A 26,863-nucleotide genomic window follows, 5' to 3' on the forward strand; every position below is an offset into this window, starting at 1 on the left:
GCACGCACGATTATCACGTGAAACAAAACAATATCCAATCAGAAAGCGAGGTGATGGAAGACGGAAGCACGGAATGGCACAGCACAAAGTGGTGTTGAATGCAAAGTGAACTACAGACCATGTTCACGCTGTCTCCACGACTTCACCCAAATCCTTTACGTTTTTCCCTTGAATTTTCTGTAAAAATCATTGAAATTTCTTCCTGCATATTGTTCGCCATGCTTACTAGATTTTGCGAGATTTCCTGTGTTCATAGTCGAGATTCTGGTTGAAGATCTGTTTGTGTATGGTGTGCTGTCTTTGACGCATCATGGCACACCACACCCTATAGGAGCAAAACGGTTAAATCTAGGAAACCCATGTTTGTGGTCTATCACATCTTATAAGATGTAAAAAATCTTTTGGTGTGTACCCAGCATTTTCCTACTATGGAAGAGAATGGAGCTCACGAACGGTTCAGTTACAAACATTCGTCAAACAAATCTTCATTCGTGTTCATCAGAACAAAGAAATTTATACAGGTTTGTTACAACGCAAGAGTGAGTAAATGATGACAGAATTTTCATTTTTGGGTGAAATATCCCTTTAAATTGACTGTGCTGTCGTTTTAACCTACTATTTTCAATTTTGTCTACACTTAAACTTAAGAAATTTCAGCTTGTTTTCACAAGTTGTTGTAATATTGCTAATAAAACAAGTTGAAATGACTTAAACTTATCTTTGGAGGAACACACCGACTTTTTGGGACTTTAGCTTATTCGCCGTATCCCCTTAAGTTAGATAAGTCCATTCATACCCTTTTCCTCTCCGTGCGTCCCGTAACTCTGTCTGACGCACCCACTGCTAGCCTAGCTTAGCACAAAGACTGAAAGTAAATGGCTCCAGCTATTTTGACATTTTTTGGAAGCAGTATGCTAGCTGGAGCCATTTACTTCTAGTCTTTGTGCTAAGCTAGGCTAGCAGTGGGAGCGTCATACAGAGTTAGGGGATGCACGGAGATGAAAAGGGGACTTATCTAACTCAGGGGGATTCGGTGAATAAGCTAAAGTCCCCAAAAGTCGGCGTGTTCCTTTAAGTTAAAGTGTAGTCAAAATACAATAAGTAAAACTTTCTTGCACACTCAATTTGATTAAACTTAAAAATGTTAAATCTTCAAATCAAGAAAATGGTGTATAGAAAAAATATTTTCACTTTAATCAGTCTCCTACTCAGTCACAAACACAAGAAACTGAAGTGCATTTAAAATAGTTTATTATAGTTTATTTAAAAACATACACCTGCTATAAAAGCCATTGCATTTCAAGCCATTGCAGGTTCTCTTTAATCGCTCACTTTAAAAGAGTCAAATAAATACAGAATATGAAGATATTTGTCACACACTCGTTCACTCTTGGCTAATCTTTCCAGTTATTATTGCCTTGCTACTTTTCTAGATTCAGTTTATATTCTTACAATGCCACAAATAAAACAAACAACAATAATACAGTCAAATGTCAAAACCTCCCCCCAACTAAATGAAAATTTATTTAAATCTGAGATATTACCAAAGCAAATACAGAAGTTAAAAGGCAATAGTAATTTAATAACATAATGGTGCTGAATTAAATCGGCATTTGTTGTAATTGCTATTAAAATGGCAAGAAAATTCTGATGAATATGAGATCCTTTTAGTTCATTTAAATCTAAAATGGTGCGTTTAACAACTTTACATCTATAAATGCACATGAAATAACTAAAGAGTGTACAGTACACACAGAGGATGGGCTTTCATTTTACAAATCTCATTTGTTCAGTATTTCTGAATAAAGGGAAGAATCGAGTGCTTAGTGCATATGCATAATACTTTCACCAATACTTATTGGTAAATTGAAGCTTTGGATGCAGGGATGGTCAACACGAGACCTTATTTAAGTGGATTTCTCTAAGGCACAACAATGCAATGAAGAGAGCAAAGGCAACAAAACCTTTTTTTAAATGAATATTTTTCATAGCTAAAAGGAAAAATTCACACTTTACGTTAGTGTACTTTTATGGAGTTTCCATATTTTCTATAAAAACTCATTTAAGTAGCAAAACATATGTTTAACATGGGCACTGTGATATGAAGTGTCACCAAGGAAAGTTTTGAGGGCTCATGCAATCTTAACATTCAAATGCGTACCTGTAACTTAAATTAGAAAAATATTTTAATGGAAATGTAAAGATCTACCCACTAAATGCACCCTGACAACATGCTCTCTACATGGTCTGTTAAACAATACTGCACAAATAAATTATCAAACTCCTCACTCTTGATCAAACAAACAAAAATATAAAGGGTGTAGGGTGAATTCCATCACGCCCCCCAAAGAAAGTTCATGACATAAAACAATCTCAAACTTAAATTAAACAAAACATATGAAATTGTTAGCCTATTAGTAGCCTCAATTCTCTGTGGTTTAATTACACAGAAGTTCAGATAAATTAATGTGTTTTATAAAATTTCATAAAACAAACATCTTGTGCCCCCCAGTCTGGGAACCACCGCGTTAAGGCATCCGGACATATCAGCTAGACCTAAGTGTCACAAATCATGCGACACCTTACAATAAGGTTTAAATTGTTCATGATAGTTAATGCCTTCCATCTATGATTACAAATATACTGTCGTTCACTGTTAATACATGTTTGTTCATATTACATAATTAATGTTTATTTATACTATACAAACTTTAAAGCGACACCACTTTTTTTGAAAATAGGCTAATTTTCCAGCTCCCCTGGAGTTAAACATTTGATTTTTACAGTTTTGGAATCCATTCAGCTGATCTCCGGGTCTGGTGGTACCACTTTTAGCATAGCTTAGCATAATCCATTGAATCTGATTAGACCATTAGCATTGTACCAAAAAAATAACCAAAGAGCGGAAAATATTTTTCCTATTTAAAACTTGACTCCTCCGCAGCCCCACCGCGCACCAAGACCGACGGAAAACCAAAAGTTGCGACCCTCCAGGCCGACACGGCCAGGAACCATAATCTCACTCTGGTGTAATAATCAAGGGCTTTGCTGCTGTAACATGGCTGCAGGAGACGAAATTATATTACGCAGCGCCTGAAAATAGTCCCCTTGGTAACTTTCAATAGCGGAGGACTATTTTCGGGCACTGCATAATTTCAGAATGAGAGTATAGCTCCCAGCCACATCTGCCCAGAAAATCGCAACCTTCAACTTCCCGTCCATCCCAGCACACGATGCAACCACAGAAGAGTCAAGTTTTAAAAAGGAAAAATATTGAAAATCTTTTGGGTTTTTTTAGCACGATGCCAATGGTCTAATCAGATTCAATCAACTCTAGGGGAGCTGGAAAATTTGCATATTTTCAAAAAAAAAGTGGAATGTCCCTTTAAATGTAAAAACTATATTCAAATATGTAGAAATTAACATTGACCAGTATATTTATGTCCTGTTATTAATAAGTCCTGTGCATTTTTATTTGTTAGAAGAAGTACATAGTTGTCTAACATTTACTGTGTAATGTGAAACACCTGCTAGACTGACAGAAAAATTGATTATTAAAAAGATTATTTATAAATGTTAATAAAAAAAACTTTCTTGTGAATTGGATTTGTGCGCAGCATCGTACTTCTCAGTCACACTTTACATTACAGTGTCCATGTTACTGTGTATTTATATATGCAATGACTTACATTCATAAACAACATATTCAACGTGCATTTTCTTTGTGGTGTGAATTTCTCTGAAACCTACTTTACAAAGGAAAGAGTTTGACTTTTATGTTGTTGCATTATAAAATGCACTGACTGCAAGTATGAAAAAAAGTACATAATACACGAATTACGGTATTTATTAGCATTTATTAACAATGGCAGTTGTTTTGGCTGACCTGAGCCAAAAATGCCATCTAACTACCCAATCTGAATCTGCACAATGACTTTCTAAGTATGCTGCGCCACGTAATTGAGCAGATTCCCAAATTCTTTACTACACCAACAAATGCTGGGTTATTTTCAAAGAAAATTATCTGGGGACCCAACAATAGGTTAAAACATCCCAGCATTTTGGGTTGAAAGGTTTAATTACAACCCAACAGGTTGGGTTCGTCCTTTTTTGACCCAGTAACTGTTTTAACCTGTGACATCAAAGGCAGCGGGTATAAAAAATATACAACCTCATTTTATGCTTTTAGGAGCCCTCAAAAATGGTCACTGTAATGTTTATGAAGGTTCTTATGAAAGTTTCAGTTAAGAAATATTTGCAATTCATATGTTGCATTCAAAAATATTCATGAAGATCTATGTAAGTTATAAAGATGTTTGCAGAAGCAATCCAAAAAATTTACTTTTTGTACTGTAAAAATGTACTTGTACTCCAACCATTCACAGGTCACGACTGCATTTGCATGCTTGCTGATATTGTGCTTCTGACTGCTATTAAAATGACATGACACATAATGTGTGTAGCATGGACACTGCGAGGTAAAGTGCAACCTATATCAACCAAGTGTGAACACTACTTGCTGTTGTCCAGTCCAGAGTTTAACCAGTTGTACCCATGATTCCAGTTCAACATCTTTGCTTGATTGTGCTTTAAGGAAAATTGTTGGAAACATATAAACATTCATTCTTCTCAGATAAGATCCAGGCCTGATTCAACTTGATTTTTTCATTTCTCCATAATAAGTTTAAAAGGTCACAATGTTGTTGGCTGGCCAGCAGCTGCGAGGAAAGAGGAGCTTCATAAAAATCCCTCAAAAAACAGAATATATATAAAAAAAATCAGCTTAAAACATTCAAACTCACCCCGTGATTTTATGTAACATTCCTGACAATTAAGAAGTCCGTTTCGAATTCTGACATCCGTCCCGGCACTTGTGTCACCAAGCAGACCTCTGCATATCCCGCACTATAACACATCAAATATTTTTATAAAAAAGCGCATATTAATCACATACACACAAAGGCAAATATAAAATGAGCTTTACCTTAAAACACTGAATATGGAAGTACAGCCCTAAGGTTTCTATGATCATAGCCGCTCCTTTGCCCAATGGATGTGCACAACTGGAGCAAAGCTTCTTTCCACTTATTGACCTGCAGAGGGTGCAATCTTAGAAATTATTATAAAGGACTAAATCCAAAATAAACGAACTAACAGCATTAATAAAAGACAATTCATAATATCTATAAAATACATACATGCATGAAGAGTTGGTTTGTATGCACTGTACTGTACAGTGGGGTCCAAATGTCTTTTGTACAAAGGAGTTTACCTAATCACAGATTTGCCTACAATTGATAATTGAACTAAAACACTAAAAAATATTTGTTTAAATGTTGACTTTACTTACAGGTTGAAACTAAAACAGCTTTTGTCTCATACACTTTTGGTCCGCACTGTAAATCTTTAACAATAGTAACAAAGGCAGAAATGCAGTTTGAACCCAGACGACTGCAGGCCGGATCTGCACCGGATCCAGTGCGGCTCCGGCCCGGAGTCGTCTGCTGGCCCATAAGCATTCAGCATGTTTATGTAACTCACTGGTCATGGTTCATAGCCAAATTGGTGACTGTATACTACACCAAAAAATGTCAAACAGATGCATTATGCATCTCCATTATACTGTATTTAAATTTCTCCAGTTTAGCAGCTAAAGCGCACAAATGCATTTGAAGCCAAAACGCTCCACATACAGAAAAACTTACTATGAACTAGTGTTAAAAGAAAGCAATAGGGCCTGATTAATACAAAATATTTTAGACTATTTCACATTAATAATTGTGCATTTTATTGGGCCAGATCATACAGCAGACGACTCAGGGCCAGATCCGCGCCAAAGTGAGCAGCTCCGTGTGGATCCAGTGCGGATCTGGCCCGGAGTCGTCTGGTGTTTGGAAATAACAGTACTGTGTGCAAGAGATTTGTTGTTTTTGAAATGTTATAGTGATCATATATAATTATTTCTCAGTCTATTTATTAGAATACATCCAGAAAATACAGTCAATGTGTATATAGTATTAAAAATGGTATAAAAATGTAAACTGATGTGTCAAGTTTTTAGTGTAAACTCCCCTTCCACTTGAGTAATAACAGCAGGATCTCTTAAACCTAAATAAAATTAAATCCCAATTTCTAATTTTAAAGAAATTAGTCTTTTTAATTCATTCTGCACAAAAAAGCTGAAGATGTGTTTAGTGCCAAGAGAGGTCACACTAAACACTGACGATGCCTAAAGAAGACATTTGGTCCTGAAAATGTAATAATTATTATTTTTTTGCACATATTTCCTGTATTTTCCGTTTGTATGTTAATAAAATAGATTGAATAATAAATATGGATGGACATTAAAACTTCCAAAACAACAAGTCTGGTGGTGGTGGCCTAAGACTTGCACAGTACTGTATTTAGAATTTCAATGCTTATTCTGTTTTCTAAACAGTTTTCAGATCACGTTGGATCATGTCCTATGTAAAATCTTGGTGCAAAACCAGTTGGGAACCACTGCCCTAGTGTGTGCTGGAGGAATAGCCCATACCTGCTGGGTGATGGAGGCGATGTGTCTTGTGAGGGTGGGGGTGAATTTGATGGATGTGTTCCTAAAACATTTTCACACGACCCAGTCCTGCGGCAGCCGCATACACACGTACACACAAGCATAGAGAAGTGTGACATCATGTCATGTGCCAAAAAAATGATCTGATCTATAAAACATCCTCAACATACAGCAAAGCCAAGCGGCATTTTGGCACGCATGTGATAATGCAAGCCATCATGCATTCCCACATGCGCAAACACACGTACCTCCTCATCCCTGTGGACTGACTCTGGGGTGGAGTTTGGTTACGGTCCAGTGAGGCAGTTTTCTTCAAATCTTCTTGTCTGCCCTTAGATTTGCAACTCCATGTGCCGTCTGCAAATGTGCCATGTTTAATAAGTTGTCATATTAAACGACGTTCAAAGGAAAATTTGTTTCAAGAGAGATGTGTGTAATTGTACAGCTATCTTTGTGAGGACCAATTTTTGTAAGACCATCGAAGAGATGACAAACAGAGTAATGTAAGGACATTTTGGTTGGTCTTCACTTCCTGGCTTAGGGTTAGGCTAAGGGTTAGGGGGCGGTTTCCCAAGCCTAGTCCAAAACTAAAATGCTTGTTTAAACTGTCCCAACCTAAAATAGCTTGAACAGACATATGGGACATATCTCAAGCATATCAGTGCTATTGTTTTGTCTCATGATGGACATCAGTATTGTTTTTGTAAGGTACGTTTGTAAAAACTACTTAACTCTTTCCCCGCCATTGACGAGTTTTCTCGTCAATTAAGAGAAAAAATTTGAATTTTGATGATGAATTTTAATGTTAATCTGTATTACCGCACTTGCCCAATTTATCAAAAAACTGAAGCAAAAAGACGTATTTACTAATTTTAAACTCTGTGTGTTTTGATAATTGTTCTGAATCTGATCTCTAACAAAATTCCTTCACAAAAATGCAATTATTTCAGGTTTTTGCTAAAAAAATTTTTTTAAGAAAAATACCCATATTTAAAAGTTTACACTGCAAAAAAAAAAAAATGATTTTCAAGAAAAAAAATTATTAGTATTTTTGTCTTGTTTTCATTAAAATATCTACTTTTTTAAATTAAGATGCATTTTCTTGATGAGCAAAACGACCCAAGAATTTAAGTGATTTTGTGCATAAAAGCAAAAAAATCTGCCAATGGGTTAAGCAAAAAAATCTTGAACATTTTTCTTAAACACTAAATTCAAGAAAAATTTGCTTAACCCATTGGCAGATTTTTTGCTTGTTTTATGCACAAAATCACTTAAATTTGATATTTTTGGTCTAGAAACTAGACTTACTTTCTTGGGTCGTTTTGCTCATCAAGAAAATGCATCTTAATTTAAGAATTTTTAGATATTTTTACCGAAAACAAAACAAAAATAAGATTTTTTTTTCTTGAAAATCATTTTTTGCAGTGTAAGCAGAGAAAAAAATATAGATTTGATGAAATGTTTTTTTCCAGTTTTGTTTGTTTGTTTGTTTATAACTTGTTTGAAATCAGATGGTCTGTTCTTTCATTTGATATATTTGTATGTTTATAGTATTTCATCAGACGCACGTGCGGTGACGCAATAAGCGTCTGGTCCGACTTTACTTCCGGATTCAGTTTTTTTAATTGTCTGACTAGTTCCTAAATCGAACTCTTGAACCAATACCTCGTCGAAAATAACAAATGTTTTGGTTTCCTAAATAATCTACGTGTTGTTTATTTTGCTTGTTATATAAATAAACTACGTTTAAAAGTACTTTGTTGTTATTTATTCTTAGCAGAGTTGACCGGAAGTTACGTGATGACCACGAAAGCCGCTTGTTTATGTTGTTACTGCTGAAACCGTCTATATAATTTTAGAAGAAAATTTTCCTGGAAAGCGTTTTGTGAAACTTTTGTGCAAATCAACAAAATGCTTGTGAGCAATTCAAAAAAAGGCTGGTGGGTAATGAGTTAAATGTCACAATATAACTAAGGCCTAGTCCTGGTTTAATCTAATCCTTGTCCGAGAAAACCCCTAGATGTTATGGTTGGGGTTAGGATAAGGGGGTTGGGACTGCATTACATCTATGAGTGTCCTCACAAAGATAGCTGTACAAACGTGTGTGTGTGTGTGTGTGTTGTGTGTTTTACCTTGTATAAACTGTAGTTGTGGTATAGCAGTTTGGCTCTCCTGAGGTTCACTTCTCTGGCCATTCTGCTGAGCTGGTGTGATAACTTGATCAGGACTGAAACACAGTGCTTACATTAGCATTCACATATTAAAATTAAAACACCCATTTGACAAAAACATAATTTTCTCATCCTAATGTTGTTCTAAACCTGTCTGAAATTCTTTTTTCTGATGAACAAAAAAGCAGATATTTTGATAAATGATGGTAAGCACACAGCAGATTGTAACCATTGACTTTCATAGTATTTGATTTTCCTACTATGGAAGTCAATGGTTACAATCAGCTGTGTGTTTGACATCGTTTTTTAAAAATGTGTTCTTTTGTGTTCATCAGAAAAAAAATTCTTACATGTTTAGAACAACATGAGAATGAGAAAATGATGAAAACCTTTTTAAAAGATGTCCTGTATTTAGCATATAAATTTGTATTTGTTATCCCTATTCCATTTAAATAGTGTTGATGCAAAAGCCATGACAATTTAAAACTCTCTGTATGTTTCAGCCAAGGAAAAAATAGTTATTGGCCAGAAAAATGTCCCAATAGGCCCCTAAAACCTGGTGGCCTAAACCAGGAGCCAATAATGTCAAAAGCATGGGGAGATAATGTCCTCATCAAGTACACTTTTAAAATAAAGGCAACTAAAAACACAACTACATGATCTAAAATTATACCATAATAGCATCCGAATCTCTCTATGGATTACAAGAAAAATGTATGTCTTATTTCTGCATATCTAGTTTATTTTGTCCTATTAAAAATATTTTTAATAATTAAAAAATATTTATTAAATGTCATTTTCAGATATCACGGTATATGTGAATTGATTATTATAATCTTAATAATATACAAATTATAATCTGTATATACCTTTTCACCGGTTAACACTTTCTCTGCCAGCGTTTTTTTTTTAAGTTGCCAGCCAGCGCCAGCATTTTCATGATTTTCACAATAGTTTAATGCCATTCAGAAAATCTTAAATTCTTAAAACATATAAACATATAATATATCAAATGAAAGAACAGACCCTCTGCTTTCAAACAAAAAAAAACTTTTCATCCAACCTTTTAAGTTCTTTTTATCACCTTTCAAATATGGTGATAATATGAGATAATTCCGTTTTGGTGAAGGACTTTTGATAGTGATCAGAATCAGAGCGATGCTAAAAACTTACACGGACATACAGCTGTTTGCCATAGGGTGATATTTCCAAGTTTTATAAGTTGCGAATAATATCTGGTGGAAAATAGCGGTATTGCGGAAAGCACCTCATTGGCAGGGAAGAGTTTTCACTTAATTGACGAGTTAACTCTTGAAAATTATGGCGGGGAAAGAGTTAATGCCAGCTCATGTTTGTCGTGTATGAAGATGCTGAATTCAATTATATTTGATGTTGTTTTCTAAGCACCTGCATCAATACCATTCTGGTGGAAAAAGTGTATGCATGCTTTAGTAGACTTTACGTTTCTTTCACCTGTCTGTCAGTCCATTACTCTGGTTCGTCTGTGACTGTCTCTCCAGCATTTCCTGTTTCCTGTCCCAGTCAGCCAATGACAGGACAATAGTGTCCTGTGGTGGCTGTGTCACACTTGCGGAGGGCAAAACTGAGGTGCGAGGGGTCAGTGGGGTCACGGTTTCCTCCAGAATCCGTCTCTCCTATACAACAAAACCTAATTGGTACTAGGTTGAGGGTAGGCGTGGACCTATAAACAAAAAACTAAAGAGAAAACACACCTCCTCGTGATGTCTCCTCTCTTCCTCCTCAACTTCCCTCTGTGCTCTCTCCCACTCCTCCTTCAGCTTCTCCTGCTCTCTTTGATATTTTTCCTACAGAGCAAGAGAGGGATTATTTAAAAATAAAGAGTGAACGTGAAAGAACGAGCTGGAAAATGAAAGGTGAACTGACGCTTTTGCTAAGCTCCACCCCCTGGTAACTGTTGCTCTCTTAGAAAAAGCTTTATCCATATGTGCTATTCGTCTTTACAGGAATTACACATTAAAAACCTATGGAGACCATCCATAGACCCAAAACTTCATTTTGAATGTATGTCTTGCTATTGTAGCAATGCTATTAAGGCAAGGCTTAGCAAAGGATCAATTTTGATAGGCTCAGTGCGATACTAAGAACAGGTGAAGAGGATGGACTGTGGAAACAGATGTCACTTGCGTGCACTTCTCTCAGATAAACCCCACGTTGACTATTATACCTGCAGCAGTCGCTCCTGCTCTTGTTGCCATTTCTCCTGCCGTCTGCGCTCCTCATTGGGATCCCACGTCCAGTGATCAACCCTTTTAGCAAGGTTCAACATTGGGGTTTCAATCTGATGCACGGACCCACAGAGACAGAAGTAGAAAAGGAAATAGAGGAAGTAAGAAGACAGGGTTCAGCTATGCTCAATTTGTTTCTATAAAGGTACAATGTGGGTCTTTATGGAGGATCTCTTGACATAAATACAATATAATATACATATACTATAATATCAGTGGTGTATAAAGACCTTCCATAATGAATTATATTGTTTTTATTATCTTAGAATGAGCATTTTTTTATCTACATACAGTACACCACCTTACACGTTTCTAGAGTAGCCCTAAACGGAAAACCGTTCTACAGAGCGCGCTTCGTCACTACGTTTTCTCATATGACGACATGTTTGTCCTGTGGCAGCTACCGTAGCTTCTCCATGCTTTTCGAAATTGAGGGGTGAGCTGAGCTGTTGGTTGCAATTCGCAATCTCACCACTAGATACCGCTAAAAACCCCACACTGTACCTTTAAAACTTCTCGCATCATTTACAGTTGTGCATAAACCACCCCAAAACAAGCCAAATCGAGGCTTGTTTTTATATTTTATGATGTTATAATGGCATTTTGAGTGGTCTGATTGTTAGGGTACCAAAAAAGTTACGACAAATCTGTTGGTGTGTTTATCAAGTACTTGTGTTCAATGAGTGACTAACAAGAAAGAACTGGAAAAGATAAAGAACAAGGAAATAAGGAGATTCTGGAAGACAAGAATGAGTTTGAATTTGGCACAAATGAAGTACTTACACATTCACTGGAGTAATCGATCCCCTCTGTGGAGGAAAACAAACAGTCGCTTTAGAAACAAATTTAATTATCCTTAACATCTTATCAGGCCAATAAAAGCAACAGCAATACAGTAGCTTAAAGTGGTACAAAGATGCACAGAGTGTAATATAACACAAACAAAGACTTTAAGAGAGAGAGACTGTTTACTCCTGGTATTACTGATCACAATGGTTGGCCGTGTCAGTGTATATTTTAAACTTGGTATTTCAATCACATATTTGTTTTGCTGAACGTTTATATCATGTATACAATGTTTTATGTTATATGCCTATACACATATTTCCATACTTTTGGCACATATCCCAGTAATGTTAACTTATAAGCATTATTTTAACACGCCATACTGTTGTTGGAAATACATTAAGCAAGAACACACATGCAATGTGGTAGCATATGTTATGAATGCCTCTAAAAGTGTATTGAACTGTGTACGCTGTGATTGGATCAATTTAAAGGGATAGTTCACTCAAAAATGAAAATAATGTCATTATTGACCTTATATCGTTCAACACTCATAAGACCTCCGATCATCGGAACACAGTTTAAGATATTTTATATTTGGTCCGAGAGCTTGCTCACCCTCCATTGAAAATCTACGTACGGTATATTGTCCATGTCCAGAAAGGCAACAAAAACACCATCAAAGTAGTCCACGTGACATCAGTGGGTCAGCCAGAATGCGCCGAAGCATCAAAAATACACTTTGGTCCAAAAATAACAAAAACTACGACTCTATTCAGCATTGTCTTATATTCCGGTTCTGTTGTGTTGTGAACCCCGTGCATGAGACTGAAGTCACGTGATTGCAGTGATGCGGCTGACGTATGACACGGCTGACTTGTTATCAGGTGCACCCCAGCTATTTTTTTTTGTGCGCCTGAGCTTTGTTAAAGTCTTAGGGAGACACATGCTGTAAGTTTGAAAAAAAAACGTTGCAAACATGATTGATGATAACACGTCAGCCTCTTCACTGCAGTCAAGTGATCTCACGCGGTTCACAACAGACGCGAAAGAGAATACACTGCTGAACAAAGTCGTAATTTTTGTTATTTTTGGACCAAAATGACCATTCATTCTAACTGACCCACTGATGTCAAATGGACTACTTTGATGATGTTTTTATTACCTTTCTGGACATAGACAGTATACCGTACATAGATTTTCAATGGAGGGTCAGAAAGCTCTCGGAATAAATATAAAACATCTTAAACTGTTCCGAAGATGAACGGAGGTCTTACGAGTTTGGAACGACATGAGGGTGAGTCATTATTGACATTATTTTCATTTTTGGGTGAACTATCACTTTAATACAAGGTGTAAACAAGCCCAAAGACAAGAAGGATGTATTCCTCTGAAGCTGTAAATACAGACATGGAAACAGAAGTTTAAAGCAATATAACACAGACCAACACTGCAGTATTTACGGAGGTGTGCATGGCTGCATAATGATCAGATTAAATAACATCTAAGGTCATGAAGTGCTGACATATGACTCAGTCCATGCTACGAATGCTTGCTGATGATAAAAGAACTCGTATCTAAACCCAGACGAAATCTGAACACATTTTCTGCTGATTTTGGGAGACAATTTGCAGAATGATTGAAAAATGAATCTGCTTTTATTGGATAAAAGTGTGTCAAATTATCCAAAATATTAAAGTCCCTGTGAACAGGAAGTCGAGACGTGTTTTGGAAGTGAAATGAAATATCACACGAGGAAAATAGCGGGCATGGCTAGTGTTTTCCATTGTGAATTGAGTGGATTAAAGGGACACTTCACCCATTTGCATAAAGCTTTGTATAGTTAGAACCCCAGTCATGTTTTTGAATGGTCATGCATCATTTTCTCAGTTGCCGCTGAGACTGGAGAAATACAGATTTCAGTATTGCACTTCCTTCTTTCAATGATGTAAAAATCATCATTTTGCATCATTGAAAGAAGGAAGTCCAATATCTTTGTTGAGGGAGTGAGACTACAAACACCCCTTTTCTTGGTCAAATTGCCACCAAATTCTAAATGTATGTTACATTTCGATTACAAATATGACACACTTTAAATAAAGTTTAATGTTTCTATGGGTGAAATGCTCCTTTAAGAAAAGTATGCGTTTCATTCAGAAATGGATCTCGCAGCAGACTAAGTTGGAGGGGCGGGGTTAATGGAGACTCCGCCTAAGCCATCAAGCTGATCATAGAAAAATCACAACAAGAGGGCAGAAGTGCACTTTCAGATTGTAATTAAAGTTTATGAGGGCACATGCATTAAAAAAAGTGTTAAACTGTTTATAATAGGGCTGTAACGATTAATCGTGCAAATGCGCGTTTTCTCAATGAATGAATTTGAATGAATTACGGGGAAATCCCGGCACATCCCAAAGCCAAGGGGCGCTCTCATGCTGAAACTCCCTTTGCGCCACAGAAGAAGTAGCATTATAAACGCTACTCCATGAAATGTCTACAGAAATATTTATATCGCTGTTCTTCAAATTGTTTCAGGTATTTTCATGATAATAAAGAATATTTTGAATGATTTTGTTTAACAAGTGTTGCTTTTTAAATGCACGTTATAAACGAGTCAGACTCATAATGATTTTAGATTGATAAGGACTTCCTACTGACCAAATGCCATATTACACGCACAAGCTGTGCATGAAACACAGAATCGCAGTCTTGCGATTTAAAATCAATTTCAGACAATTTTGTTAATCGTTACAGCCCTCGTTTATAATGAACACTGAAGAATTCTATTAAAAAAATAAAAATGGTCAGTTTTGATATAATGGGGACTTGAAATAAACATGAATGTTGCTTCAATTTAAATAAAAACTACTTCTTGTCAGCATAGGCCCGAATTTCGTGGGTGCCTCCGGGGCTCGAGCACCCACCAAAATAACAGAGAAACGCCATATATGCTTGATTAATTTGAATCAAAAACAATTTGGAAATTCGGGAGCCTCTCTGATCGGTGGATTTTGCTTCAATGCTTTAATAAAGCTGAATAAGGTGCGCTTCACATTTTGCGTCTAAAACCGCACCGAAAACGGGACCGCATTGCTTTCTTCCTTTCTTTACAAAGTGCATAGTCGCTCTCATAGCATCGGCCATTGCTAAAGCAACCAAAGCGTTTGCGTAACGCTGTGCTAAGCACCCACCGGCGAAAAAGACATTGGAACTTATACTTCTCAGTCAATGTATATCCGATGTGTATGGGGCAGAGCTCCATGCTAAACATTGCCACCCTATGTTGCCTATTGTCAACCAATATCTGTTTTATGTAATAAATGTTCTTGAAACACTAGCAAGGGATTCACAAAGAAATAATCTCAATTAGATTTCAGACAATTCATTTGAACAAGTATCCCAAATTAAGCATAACAGATTTCATGTGGGCCTACATACTTTTAAAAGTCTGATGTGTATCATAGTGCCTTCAGCAAACAAGTGTAGCACATCTTAACAGAGGTAAGAAACTAGAGATGGGCAGATGGATGAATGATGTATGTTCCCATCTACCAGTTATGGAAATTAAAGCCCTATGCGTTTAACTTATCTATCAGTTTTACCTGTTGGAGCGAAGAACTCCCAGCGTAATCTAGAGCTATTTGAAGAGCCTAACAGACCCACACAACACCAAGTGATACCAGATAAAAGAGAATGAAAGTCAATGAAAGAGAAAGAAAGAGACAGGCAAAAGGAAAAGGTGCAAAAAGACAAACCAGCAAGAAACCCAAAGAAGAATTTAGAGGAGGAAACTGAAATACTAAAAAAAGGATGGGGGGTTAAGCAAGGATTAATCCTCGGTGTTCATTAACCAATCACATTATGAGATATTCAGCATGTGATGCTGCGTAGTTTTACCTGTTAGTGACTGTGAGTATGAAGTCTGGTCAGCTTTACTGGACTCAGTGGAGTTTAAATCACATGAATTTGGGACTGAACCACAAAGCTATTGAGAATAAAAGGAAATCATTAGAGACTCTGTTTTTCATTCAATAAGCTTTTCAACAAATTAAACAGTGGCACATTTGAATGATTAACAAAACAATTGACAATAATGAGTTAATGGGATAGTTCAACCAAAAATGAAAATTCTGTCATAATTTACTTACTGCTGAACACAAATGAAGAATGTTTGCAATTAAGCTCATCTGGGGCACCATTGACTTCCACAGTAGAAGAAAATAATACTATGGAAGTGAATGGTGCCCCAGATCTGTTTAGTTATTAAAGTTTTTCAAAATACCTTCATTTCTGTGCAGCAGATCCAAGAAATGTATAAAGGTTTGTAAGAACTTTTACTTAAGGGTGAGTACATTTTCATTTTTCAGTGAACTACGCATTTAATCAGATTTAGCAGGATTTTACAAGAAAGTAGAATTTTCAATTTTTTTCCATAAAAAAAAAGAAGATATTAATATTAAAATATCATGAATATTTTATAATATAGTAATATTAAGTGACACCTGCTCTGTGCTGGGCGTGTCATTTGGTTGGATGGGGTGTGTCTGAGTGAGTTCTGTCACAATGGTCATCGTGACAACGCAGTTACGCTTCACCACTGTTTCAGGATATGACTGTTTTCCTGTTGAAATAAGCAAATATAAGCTAACACCAGAATATATTTAGTCTACTGTATGACTGCTTTAATAGACATTTATTTCTCCTTGTACTTGGGAAAACGTTTCAAATTGAAAAGAGTCAGTAAACTTGTACCTCACATACAGTATCCATCTTATTTTCGAATAGTATTTTCTTTTTTGTGCGAGACTTCTATTTCAGTAGCCGGCTGATAGAAAACAATGTTGTGAGAGCCTCGTACAAAACAAAATTAAAAACAGTTCTGGTAAATAGTTACTACACCCGCAATGTATAACCCAGTGGGAGGATGAAATTAAAAGACTTTTTTAAGATGTCAAATAAATCTTTGGTGTCTCCAGAGTACATATGTGAAGTTCTAGCTCAAAGTGCCATATAGATAATTTCTTATATCGTGTTAAAATTGCCACTTTGTAGGTGTGAGCAAAAATGTGCCGTTTTCTGGTGTGTCCTTTAATCAATTCAAATGAGCTGATCTCTGCACTAAATGGCAGTGCCGTGGTTGGATAGTGCCGATTAAGTGGAGGTATTATCCCCTTCTGACATCACAAGGGGAGCCAAATTTCAATGACCTTTTTTTCACATGCTTGCAGAGAATGGTTTACCAAAACTACGTTACTGGGTTGTTCTTTTCCACCTTTTTTAGGTTTATAGAAGCACTGGGGACCCAATCATAGCACTTGAAAAAAAAAACATGGAAAAAGTCAGAATTTCATGATATGTCCCCTTTAAGAAGTGGATATATTTGAAGATATATTTAATAATTTTGTGTTGTTTGTCGGAGTTGATGGGTCTTCAATGTGCAACAAAGAGCACAAGCACAGAGACATATACCAGTACCTGTAGAGTGATAAAGTCTGTCGAGTGTTTGTACATGAAATAGACCAATAATTTGTGTTTTTACCTTTTTCATGCATATGTTTAAAATGCCACAACTGCCCCTCTGGAGTGAGTTTTTATACATGGCAATTTTTATTAACTTTTAATATATTAGAAAGACTAATATTAATGTTATAATGTTTGAGTTACTATGGTGACACATCAAGTTCATCATGTGATTGTGGCCCTTCGTCCTGACAGTCAGCAGCAATTTCTCTCATTCAACACATTATAAGTCATTTGAACAAACCATATTAAACATATTAACCAATTACATTTATAAAGTATTGTTTTAGTTTTATGCAAATATTGTCGCTTCTTACGCACTACAGGGAGACATGGGCAGTTAATTTGGGAAATGATTTGCCTTTTCATTTAAAACATAACAAAAGAATGCGCAAACACACTAAGAACTAATATAAACATTAACTAATAAACAGTTTATTCTGTACTATAAGCACATTTTTTAAATAATATATACCAGAATAAATAAACCAGCTAAAACCACATAATTTTATCAGCATATTAGTTGTTTTGGAACAATTATTGTATTTATTGTTTACTGGCAGATTCTGTAAAAGGTTTTACTGGATGGATGTGTGGATATAGACTATGGGTGCACATGCACCACATCCACATTCAGCTCTTGTGTGTGTATTATGGTCAAAACTAATTTTGTAGAGATTTCATAATAAACATTAACTAGCCCGTCAAAACCATTAGCTTTAGTGGCTCACCGGAAGTCTTACACAAAGGAGCTCCAATATGCCGGTGCCCAAATTTACGTCAAAAATAAGGTGGATACAGTATGATAAGTGAAATGACCACTTAAAAAAAAAGAGAAAAATATGCAACCTGCTGTTTCCGAGTCTGACAGTGTAGTCGAGATCTCTTCCTTGCTGTTTTCTTCTTGAATGTGAGGAGAATTTTCCTTTTCCTCCTTTACATCTTCTTTCTCCTGGTCAGGAACTGAAGTCTGTGAGTTCTGTTGGTCATGCGAGGTCTCTAATACAGTTTTCTCCTCATTTGATTGACTGGAAGTGACTGGCTTCAGAGGTGTGGAGGTGAAGGGGACAGAACGCACCGGAGACCTTTTAGCATCGCTCTCTCTGCTGTCGTCCTGAGTGCTCTCACCATTCAAACGCACCAGCCCATCAGTCTGTATTAAAAACAAAAAACACACCTTGAAATCCCCCTGCTCTAGCATGTATATTAATATTGTATTTAATTAACATTTATGCATTTTGGGAGACGCTTTAATCCAAAGCAACTTACTGGGCATTACAAGTGATTAATTTTTGTGTCTGTGTTCAAACCCATGACCTTTTGCACTGCTAATGCAATGATCTACCACTGAGCTATATAGGAGCACATTACCAAAATAATGACATTTGCTTGTGAGCATACCTTCAGAGACTTGCGTGGTCCCTGGTTGAATTTGGGCTGGCTGTAGGGTTTTGGGGTGATAAGGGGCACAGGCTTTGAGGAAGCCTTTGAGGAAGGAGGGAGTGGACGGAAAGGCGCCGATGGCACTTCTTGAGTTTTGGTAAGTGATTGTTCCGATGTTTTGGGATTTTCCAGCGCCTGATTTTGTGCAATCTCCTGGTCTGTATGGTCGATGGGTTGTGTTGGGGAGGTTTGTGTAGGCTTAGGAACCTCTGCTTCTTTTGTGTGTGCGGGCGCTTTCACAGGTTGGTGGAGAGGCGAGGTGTGTACGGGCGTAGCAGCGGAAGGCAGTTTAGGGAGTTGGAGCTTTTCCAATATGGCATCACTGATGGTGAAACGGAGAGCGTAGCGCTGAAGTATGGCTGCTTTCTCCTCTGGGGTGGAGGCCCTACAGTACTGTTCATGTAGCTCTTGTTCCCGACGCTCTCTAAGAAACAATAGATGTTACATTACACATTTGGCAAATGCTTGACTCCCAAGCATTTTATCAGTATGTGTGTTCCCTGGGACTCGAACTCACAACCTTTTTTGCTGCTAGCGCAATGCTAACTAAACTACATGACAAAGACATAGGAGCAGTGGCGGCCAGTTTCTCTTTTATCATAAACCCCTTCGAAGCGCCTGCAGCAGGCACATATTTTGACATGACGCGTGATGCACATAGGTTCACATGATGCGCCCAACAGATATTTTGACATGACGCGTGATGCACATAGGTTCACATGATGCGCCGAACACATATTTTGACATGATAAGCCACACACGTGACAGGCTAAATACATGTTTTGACAAGCTTTGCACCCTGCGCCCTCGAAAAAGAAGTCACTGGCCGCCACTCTTTGGAGCATTCATGTAACTGCATAGCATACACACTTAGCAATTTTTTGGGGTAATATCGTAGCAATTTTTGGGGGTAATATCAGCCCTATAATGTTGTTTCTTACTTTTCCTCTACGATCTCTTTGTATGTTTTGATGCTCTTCCTCTGATGGCGAGATCCTCCATCCGTGGTCATCAGCTTCTCCATCATCTTCCTCTCTTCCTCCTTTTTGATCAGATCCTGAGAGGCACTCCGTCTCCGATTCTTCCATCGAACCAGGTCCTGCACACAGAGGTAAAAAAAATGTAGACACGTCCACATGCGAATTTGCTAAACGTGGGCTTGTGTGACTCACATCTTGCCACTGGTCCTCCTCCTCTCTGAGTTTGTTGTACTGGTTGTGCAGGCACTCGTGTCGCGATTGGCTGTGCGGCCGAAGGTAGGCCAACTCATCCTCTTCATCGCGCATGTCAATCAAACTCACACTCCTTTGAACAACAAACAAAACGAAAAGTTTAAAAGTGGTCTGCTGATTTCAAATAAAGAAGGAAGGGTGAGATCAAAGCCAGATCCAAAATATTTGTACATGCCTGAATTGATGACAGGAAGTTCAGGAAGTTGAAATGTTAATGTGATGTTAACTAAGCGTGACAGTTAAGTGAGAGAAATGTTAGTTATTAAGACCATGTACAATACAAACAACTACGAGGTAAAGTATTTGATAGTACAACTATTTCATAATGCAACCAGGTAAGTACAGTGTTTCCCAATATTTTGTCGTGTGAACATCCAAAATCCCATCAGTATAAGTCAGATACCAAAAATGTATATCCTGAATAACACATGTGACCCTTTTTGTTAAATCCAGGCTTTGGAGCATCAAAGTTTGATTTCACATCGATTTCAATCTTTGTCAGTCAATATTAAAGATATCAAAGTTATATCTTCACATGTAGGATGATTTCATGTAGAAAATAAATAACAAAAACTGGGTTTTCCTGGTTGGGAATCACTGCTACTGTGGAAAAAGTATGTTTGTACACACATTATTCAAGAAGAGACAGTATTCACCACAGCAAACCATGAGAAAGAACCTAATATATGTTTCACATGCATATGTACAGACACATGTACTACTTAGATTTCATGCATACAAAAAAGGAGAATGTGTGTATTTACAATATATCTGAATGGGAACAGGCACTGTATGAATGTACAGTATGTGTTTTAAAAACATGCAGTTGCTCAATTCTGACAATATAAAATAAAGACTTATGGAAAGACACAAAAAGAAACTTACTCTCGTTCATCAGAAACACTAGTAGCTCTGAATCTAGAATATTAATAAATGATAAAAACAACAACAACAAAATAAATGGTGTTGAGCTATATGAGAAAAACATCACAACATTAAACACAACCAACAGACTTTACTATAAGTATATTCAGTAACACTTTACAATAAGGTTCATTAGTTAACATTAGTTAATGTATTAACTAACATGAACAAACCATGAGCAATAAATTTGTATTTATTACTCTTTGTTAATGTTAGTTAATAGAAATAAAGCTTTTAATTGTTTGTTCATGTTAAATCACAGTGCATTAACGTAAACCAGATTTTAATAAAGTATTAGTAATTGTTGAAATTAACATTAACAAAGATTAATAAATGCTGTATCATTTTTAGTTCATGTTAACTAATGTAGTTAACTAATGTTAACTAGTGAACCTTATTGTAAAGTGTTACCGTATATTCACTTTCTAGCTCCTGGAAGTTTTAATTGTAAAAGGATTTAGACAGAGCAAACCATTCTTATCTCATTTACTAAGCACCGTTTAAAGTCAACATGAACCTTAAATGTTTTGAATTTATTAAAGCGGGTTTTATTGTAGTGCTTTGCGATGGACTGGCCATCTATCCAGGGTGTACCTTGTCTGTGACCCAAGATGCTGCGATAGGACCCTGGAGAAGATAAGCAGGTTTGGAGAATAAAGATGGATGGGATTTAATGTACACAATACCAAATTAGTATTAAAATGAATAATAATGAAAACTATCCCTGCATCCGAAATCGCATACAGTGACAGTAGGTACTAGAATATTAGTGCAATTTAACCACAGCTGTTTTAGAGTGGAAGATTTTCGAGTGGCCTTTTATTGTGGCCAGCCTAAGGCACACCTGTGCAATAAAGGGTATGCACGTGACATCACCTTTGGCGAAAGTGACTGCAGTTTCACCCACTGAGTGGCAAAAAACAGAGCAGCAGAATTTGTGTACAGTGTGAAATCAGCAAAAACACAGAAAAAACATGTTTAAACGGGAAAAAGCTGTTGTGCGATAGACTGTACTAACAGATTTAACAAGAATTCGTAGCTATCGTTTTACAGACTGCCAAAAACAAGTAAATGGATTGTCCATGCCAACGTCCACTGACTACAGGTGGGTTCACAAGTTGCTAAGGTCACTATCAAGTCCATCTAAATTTAATTTTTACTGATAATTGTCAGTTATACTGACATTTTCGTGGCCGCCGCTAGAACAGCCAGCCATTTTGCTAAATGTTTTGCCACTCAACAGGGTGCGCTCCGGCGTGGTGATTTGGAAAAGTGATGTCAATGCATACCCTAATCATGCTGTCTAATTAGCATCTTAATATGCCACAACTGTGAGGGGGACGGATTATGTTGGCAAAAAAGAAGTGCTCACTGAAGCCCAGATTACATTGCAGGATTTTGGAGCTCCAATAAGATCATTACCTTGTCGACATGGATAATTTAAACTTGGATACAACAAGCATGTAGACCAGGGGTGTCCAATACGTTGATCGCGATCAACCAGTCGATCGCAAAGGCAATGCTGGTAGATCGCACAGAAGTTAACTGCTGCTCCACGCGTAAAATTGGCATTATGGTCTTAAAATACTTGTGTGTTTCACAATTACTCTGAGTTGCTGCGCCTTTCTTCTCAAATGTGTTTTTATAAATCTTATGCCAGGCCGCTGCAGCTCAGTCATCTAACTTCCGCAATTCACCAGGATGCGCATTCTTACCTTCACCCAGGAGCTGATCCACGAGCACAGTGTGTGTGTGTGTGGGCGAGCGAGCAAACGAGAGAGAGAGGGTGAGGCAGCGTACAGTAGCGCTAATTTATATGCTTCTAATATTGTTGTCATTTTCTAGTTTGTTTCACTAAACCGCATCTCCGCTGTTTTAAGGAATACTCGACATGTACTCAATGATTTTTTTTAACTCCTCAAAAAAATAGAGTAATGGTAACAGCCCTAAATTCAAGTGTACAGTGATGACACGGAGGCTTCGTGTCACACATAAGTGCAACGTCACCAGCATGCGCTAATGGTAAACAAATACCAGTACGCAGGTCGTAAAAGCAAACACACTGTGCGTTGATCAAGCTGAATTTCTGACGCTGTCAGAAAACTATCGTAGGTTATCTTTGGACGCAAGACCAGGAAAATGTCTGTCTTTGTACCCCTCTCACTGTAGTACAACAAGGGACCACCAATGAAGAGCCACGATCACAGAAATCACAACGATTGTTTCACGATGGCAATCTTTCGTACGGGACAGCTAAAAATCGTGCAGTGTATCCCGGGCTTAACACAGATTTATGATCATTCCTTTTTTAACCAATTCAATAAATTCCCAGTGGATAAAATATGCCTCTTATAAGTATCCTGCTTCATTTAGAGATATATCAGCATGCCGAAGTAAAAGGAATTTCATGTTGACTTTAAAAGTGCTGCTTTGCATCCTGTACTCAAACTCTATTTTAAGTTTCTTAAGGGCTATCAAAGAGACAGATGTGATATCTAAAATGTAACACCATTTGTGACCATGGACCACAAAATCAGTCATAAGTAGCACCAGTATATTTGTAAAAAAAAGCAAAAAATACATTGCAAGGATCAAAATTATCAATTATTTTTAATCGCAAAAATCATTAGGATATTAAGTAAAAATCATGTTCCATGAAGATATTTTGAACATTTTCTACCAGAAATATATAACATTTTTATTTTTGTGAGTGAATACAGTGCAACTTTTAAGGCAATTTTTCTTTATTTTTTTTGCACCCTCAGATTTTCATAGTTGTCCTATCTTAACAAAACATACATCAATGGAAAGCTTATTTATTTAGCTTGAATATTCCGAAAAAAAGACTAGTTTTGTAGTCCAGGGTCACATTTGTTAATTTCCTGTTGACAAAAATCACATCACATTGACAATAAGGTAACAGTTACACCAATGAACAAAGTGAACAGAGAACAATAAAATGCATAACACCAATTATGAAACGCAATCTGAAAATGGCGAAATCTCAAAAATAAAATTAGTCAGAGCTTGTTTCAATAATAAACTGGTCCTCAAAATACTTTCTCACATTGGGGGTAGATCATCAACGTCCTGCTGATGTGAGGCTTGTTCAGGCATGGGGGTGAGGCTTTTGGTACAAGTCTCGTCTTTAATAAGACTTTCCTTTCCCACCAAACCCATAGAGCCTGCCTCCTGCCTGTCCATCATCTGAGGGCACTTCCTAGGCGTGTCCTCAGCATCCCTTGGGGGCGGGGCCACAGAGCTAAGGGTGAAGCTGAGAAAGTTGCCATGGTTACTAAAGCAAAGCAGGGCTGTGACAGGGAGGCTGAGGAATGCATTCAATCCAAGTTTTGTTTAGTTTAGCTAAACCCTCTTCATTCTCAGACCAGCCAGAGATAACAAAGAATAGAGTGAGGTTTTAAAATCAACTACAGGCCCCGAAAACTATTTGGACACTTGCTTCATGCTTGTTTAAATGTCAATGCATAAAATACATGCAGTCATTGCACAAAATATTGAATTAAGTGGCATTTATTTTACAGAATGATCAATTTTCAAGTTTCGGTTGGAAAGCATTTAGACATTTCTAACTTACCTGATACACAGTGGGGACTCGTGACTGCTCATCCGAGGGGCGCTAATTCAAAATAAGTGTTTGGAGTGTCATGTGTGTTGCTTGCGTTTGTTGCGTCATGTAAACCATGTGCATCACATGTTGAGGTTATGCTATGCGAGTATCTGGCAAACGCAAGCGTCTCTTTTATCATAAACCCTTTAGACGTGTCTGCAGCAGGCACTTATTTTGAAAAAACACACAGGATCTCTCGATGCGCACATATTTTGACGCACACATGACGGGCTACATGCATGTTGTGACGAACGTCGCATCGAGCGCCCTCGAAAAAAGAAGTCACTGGCCGCCACTGCTGATACATTCACTAAAAATGAGTGCAATGACCACCCTACATTTTTAAGCATGAATTAAGTGTTCATACCACTATATAACATAAAAATTAGCTAGCAAAAGCAAGACACAAAGTAAACATTTAAGTGCACTGAAGGAATGGCAACCCAGTCACAAACATTAGTAAACAGACGGTATCCAAAAAAGTCATATTCAAGACTTTCATCTCATCTAAACTCTAAAAAATCAGGCAAACGCATACAGCATAACCAACACACCGTCCAAAAAAATCCACAATCCATTTTAATACACACTTTTCCAAGCCTACCGACACAACAGAAACAACACTCGGATAGAAACACTTCATTCCCTTAGGGTCCAAACCTGTCCAGAGATGAATCTGTTTCCTGCTCTCTAGGCTTAGACTGGATCAATCCAGGAACAGGAGAGGTTTTCTGTTTGACAGCACCAGGACTCGGAAGAAACGCATTAAAAGGTTGTCCCGTTCCCACTCTTAGTTTTTGGTAACCTCCGGTCCTACGTGCAAGCATGTCGTCCTTCTCAACGTCAGGTGGTGGATCTTTATCCCAACACTCATCGTATTCATTGTAATCGCCAGAGCGGTCAACACCGGTGGCGGGTGATCGCACTATGTCTGTGCTCTTTTGGGTAACTATGGCAACCGGAGCTTGTTGGTCAGCTGGTTCATTTCTGTCAAAATAATACATGCTGATGAAATCAATTACTTTGAAAAGTTTCATTCATGCCTCTTGGGTGTACTTTAAGATACACAGTATGAGGAAAAACCTTATGAAGCACCACTAAAATCTTGCCACACAATACTAAGAAAGATATGTGTTTCACCACTACACCAAGCATGTTAGTCACATGCATAATAAACCCCAAAAGTTCCAGTTTGCTCCTCCCACCTCTGTCCAATTTTGGTTCTCTTTGTCTTTATGTTACTTTCCAGATATTGGAGTTCTCTCTCTCCGCTCATACCCATCTGGTTACTTCCTTTTTGGGCTGAGGAAGCCGCTGCATTTATCTCCTTCTTAGATCCTGGCAGCGGGAGAAATCGGTTGTAGGCCGCTCCCCTTGCTGACTTCTGAAACGACCCTGTCCTACGAGCCATCATGTCGTCCTTTTCTATATCCACCTGCCTCTCCTCTTCATCATCATCATCACCATCCCTCTCATCTTTCACTTTCTCAGCTATCTGCTCCTCCAGCTCCCTGTGTTGCACGGAGCTCGAGGGTCGGTTGAGGTCAAAGGTGAGAGGGCTCGGCGGTTCAGGGGGCAGAACTATGGCAGGCTCAGGGTTTGCGTTTCCACTGAGTGAATAAAATCACGATGTTGGAGATGCGAATGGAAAAGAGAGAAAGAAAGAGTCAGAGGAGAAGAGAGATAATGGAGATACAAACAGGGAAAGATGCAGTCTACTGGGGAACAAAGCAAACTCAATGCAGCTATTCAAAGCTACAGACACACACTTTTTACTCTCTTAGACAAGCACAAAAACATCTTACAAATATTTTCTTTCTACAGACTTGGATATTTCAATCCATGATGATGCTGTAAGGCATTCACGGCTCATCTTTTTTTTAAACAACTCAACCGAGCAGTCTGAAGCATCCGCTCGTGGTACATTTGTTAGCATCATGCTAACGGCCTCACAATACAAGAGTCCTCCAGCTTCATAAACCAAAGTAAAATGAAGCCAACATGCCACTATTGTTGCAACATCACTGCCAAAATCACTGACACACATTCCCACACACCAGGACGTGCGGGGGTAAGTATGTGCATGTGGGTCTACATCCTTTTGGTAAGCATAATACTCATTAGAGCGGGCAGTTGTTAACAGGCAGTGTGTGTATATTGTATGCAAGTAAAAAGAATGAAGATTCTGAAGGGGTCATATCATAAAAAACTCCGGGCCAGATCTGCACCGGAGCTGCGGACTTCGGCAAAGATCTGGCCCGGAGTCGGCTGCTGGCTGGGAACTTAAGGGTTCAGTGTATTGTGTAAATAAACAAGCTTTAAATTCCCCCTAAAAATAC

The 26,863-nt window shown here is 37.6% G+C and overlaps 1 protein-coding gene across 8 annotated transcripts in view; it reads right to left on the bottom strand.

Moving 5' to 3' along the window:
- Nucleotides 1–1,229: 1,229 nt before the first annotated feature.
- Nucleotides 1,230–26,863, bottom strand: part of limch1a (LIM and calponin homology domains 1a) — a 58,825-nt gene continuing 33,191 nt past the window's right edge. For 4 of the 8 annotated variants that reach the window (XM_073865131.1, XM_055205623.2, XM_055205618.2 and 1 more), the window contains 20 exons: nucleotides 25,730–26,134; nucleotides 25,185–25,511; nucleotides 23,964–24,170; nucleotides 20,858–20,890; nucleotides 19,913–20,045; nucleotides 19,682–19,839; nucleotides 18,699–19,164; nucleotides 18,147–18,450; nucleotides 16,280–16,398; nucleotides 15,675–15,762; nucleotides 11,775–11,800; nucleotides 10,931–11,044; nucleotides 10,458–10,550; nucleotides 10,198–10,379; nucleotides 8,686–8,780; nucleotides 6,802–6,910; nucleotides 6,536–6,622; nucleotides 4,985–5,093; nucleotides 4,803–4,905; nucleotides 1,230–4,718 (listed from right to left, as the gene is read on the bottom strand). In XM_073865131.1, coding sequence (XP_073721232.1) covers nucleotides 4,693–4,718; nucleotides 4,803–4,905; nucleotides 4,985–5,093; nucleotides 6,536–6,622; nucleotides 6,802–6,910; nucleotides 8,686–8,780; nucleotides 10,198–10,379; nucleotides 10,458–10,550; nucleotides 10,931–11,044; nucleotides 11,775–11,800; nucleotides 15,675–15,762; nucleotides 16,280–16,398; nucleotides 18,147–18,450; nucleotides 18,699–19,164; nucleotides 19,682–19,839; nucleotides 19,913–20,045; nucleotides 20,858–20,890; nucleotides 23,964–24,170; nucleotides 25,185–25,511; nucleotides 25,730–26,134 — 3,184 coding nt within the window. In that variant the 3' untranslated portion in view covers nucleotides 1,230–4,692. The remainder of the gene's footprint in view (nucleotides 4,719–4,802; nucleotides 4,906–4,984; nucleotides 5,094–6,535; nucleotides 6,623–6,801; nucleotides 6,911–8,685; nucleotides 8,781–10,197; nucleotides 10,380–10,457; nucleotides 10,551–10,930; nucleotides 11,045–11,774; nucleotides 11,801–15,674; nucleotides 15,763–16,279; nucleotides 16,399–18,146; nucleotides 18,451–18,698; nucleotides 19,165–19,681; nucleotides 19,840–19,912; nucleotides 20,046–20,857; nucleotides 20,891–23,963; nucleotides 24,171–25,184; nucleotides 25,512–25,729; nucleotides 26,135–26,863) is intronic. The other 4 variants (XM_055205619.2, XM_055205622.2, XM_055205620.2 and 1 more) reach the window with 4 other exon arrangements.

Source organism: Misgurnus anguillicaudatus, chromosome 3 (genome assembly GCF_027580225.2).
Source record: "Misgurnus anguillicaudatus chromosome 3, ASM2758022v2, whole genome shotgun sequence".
Taxonomy (NCBI): domain Eukaryota; kingdom Metazoa; phylum Chordata; class Actinopteri; order Cypriniformes; family Cobitidae; genus Misgurnus; species Misgurnus anguillicaudatus.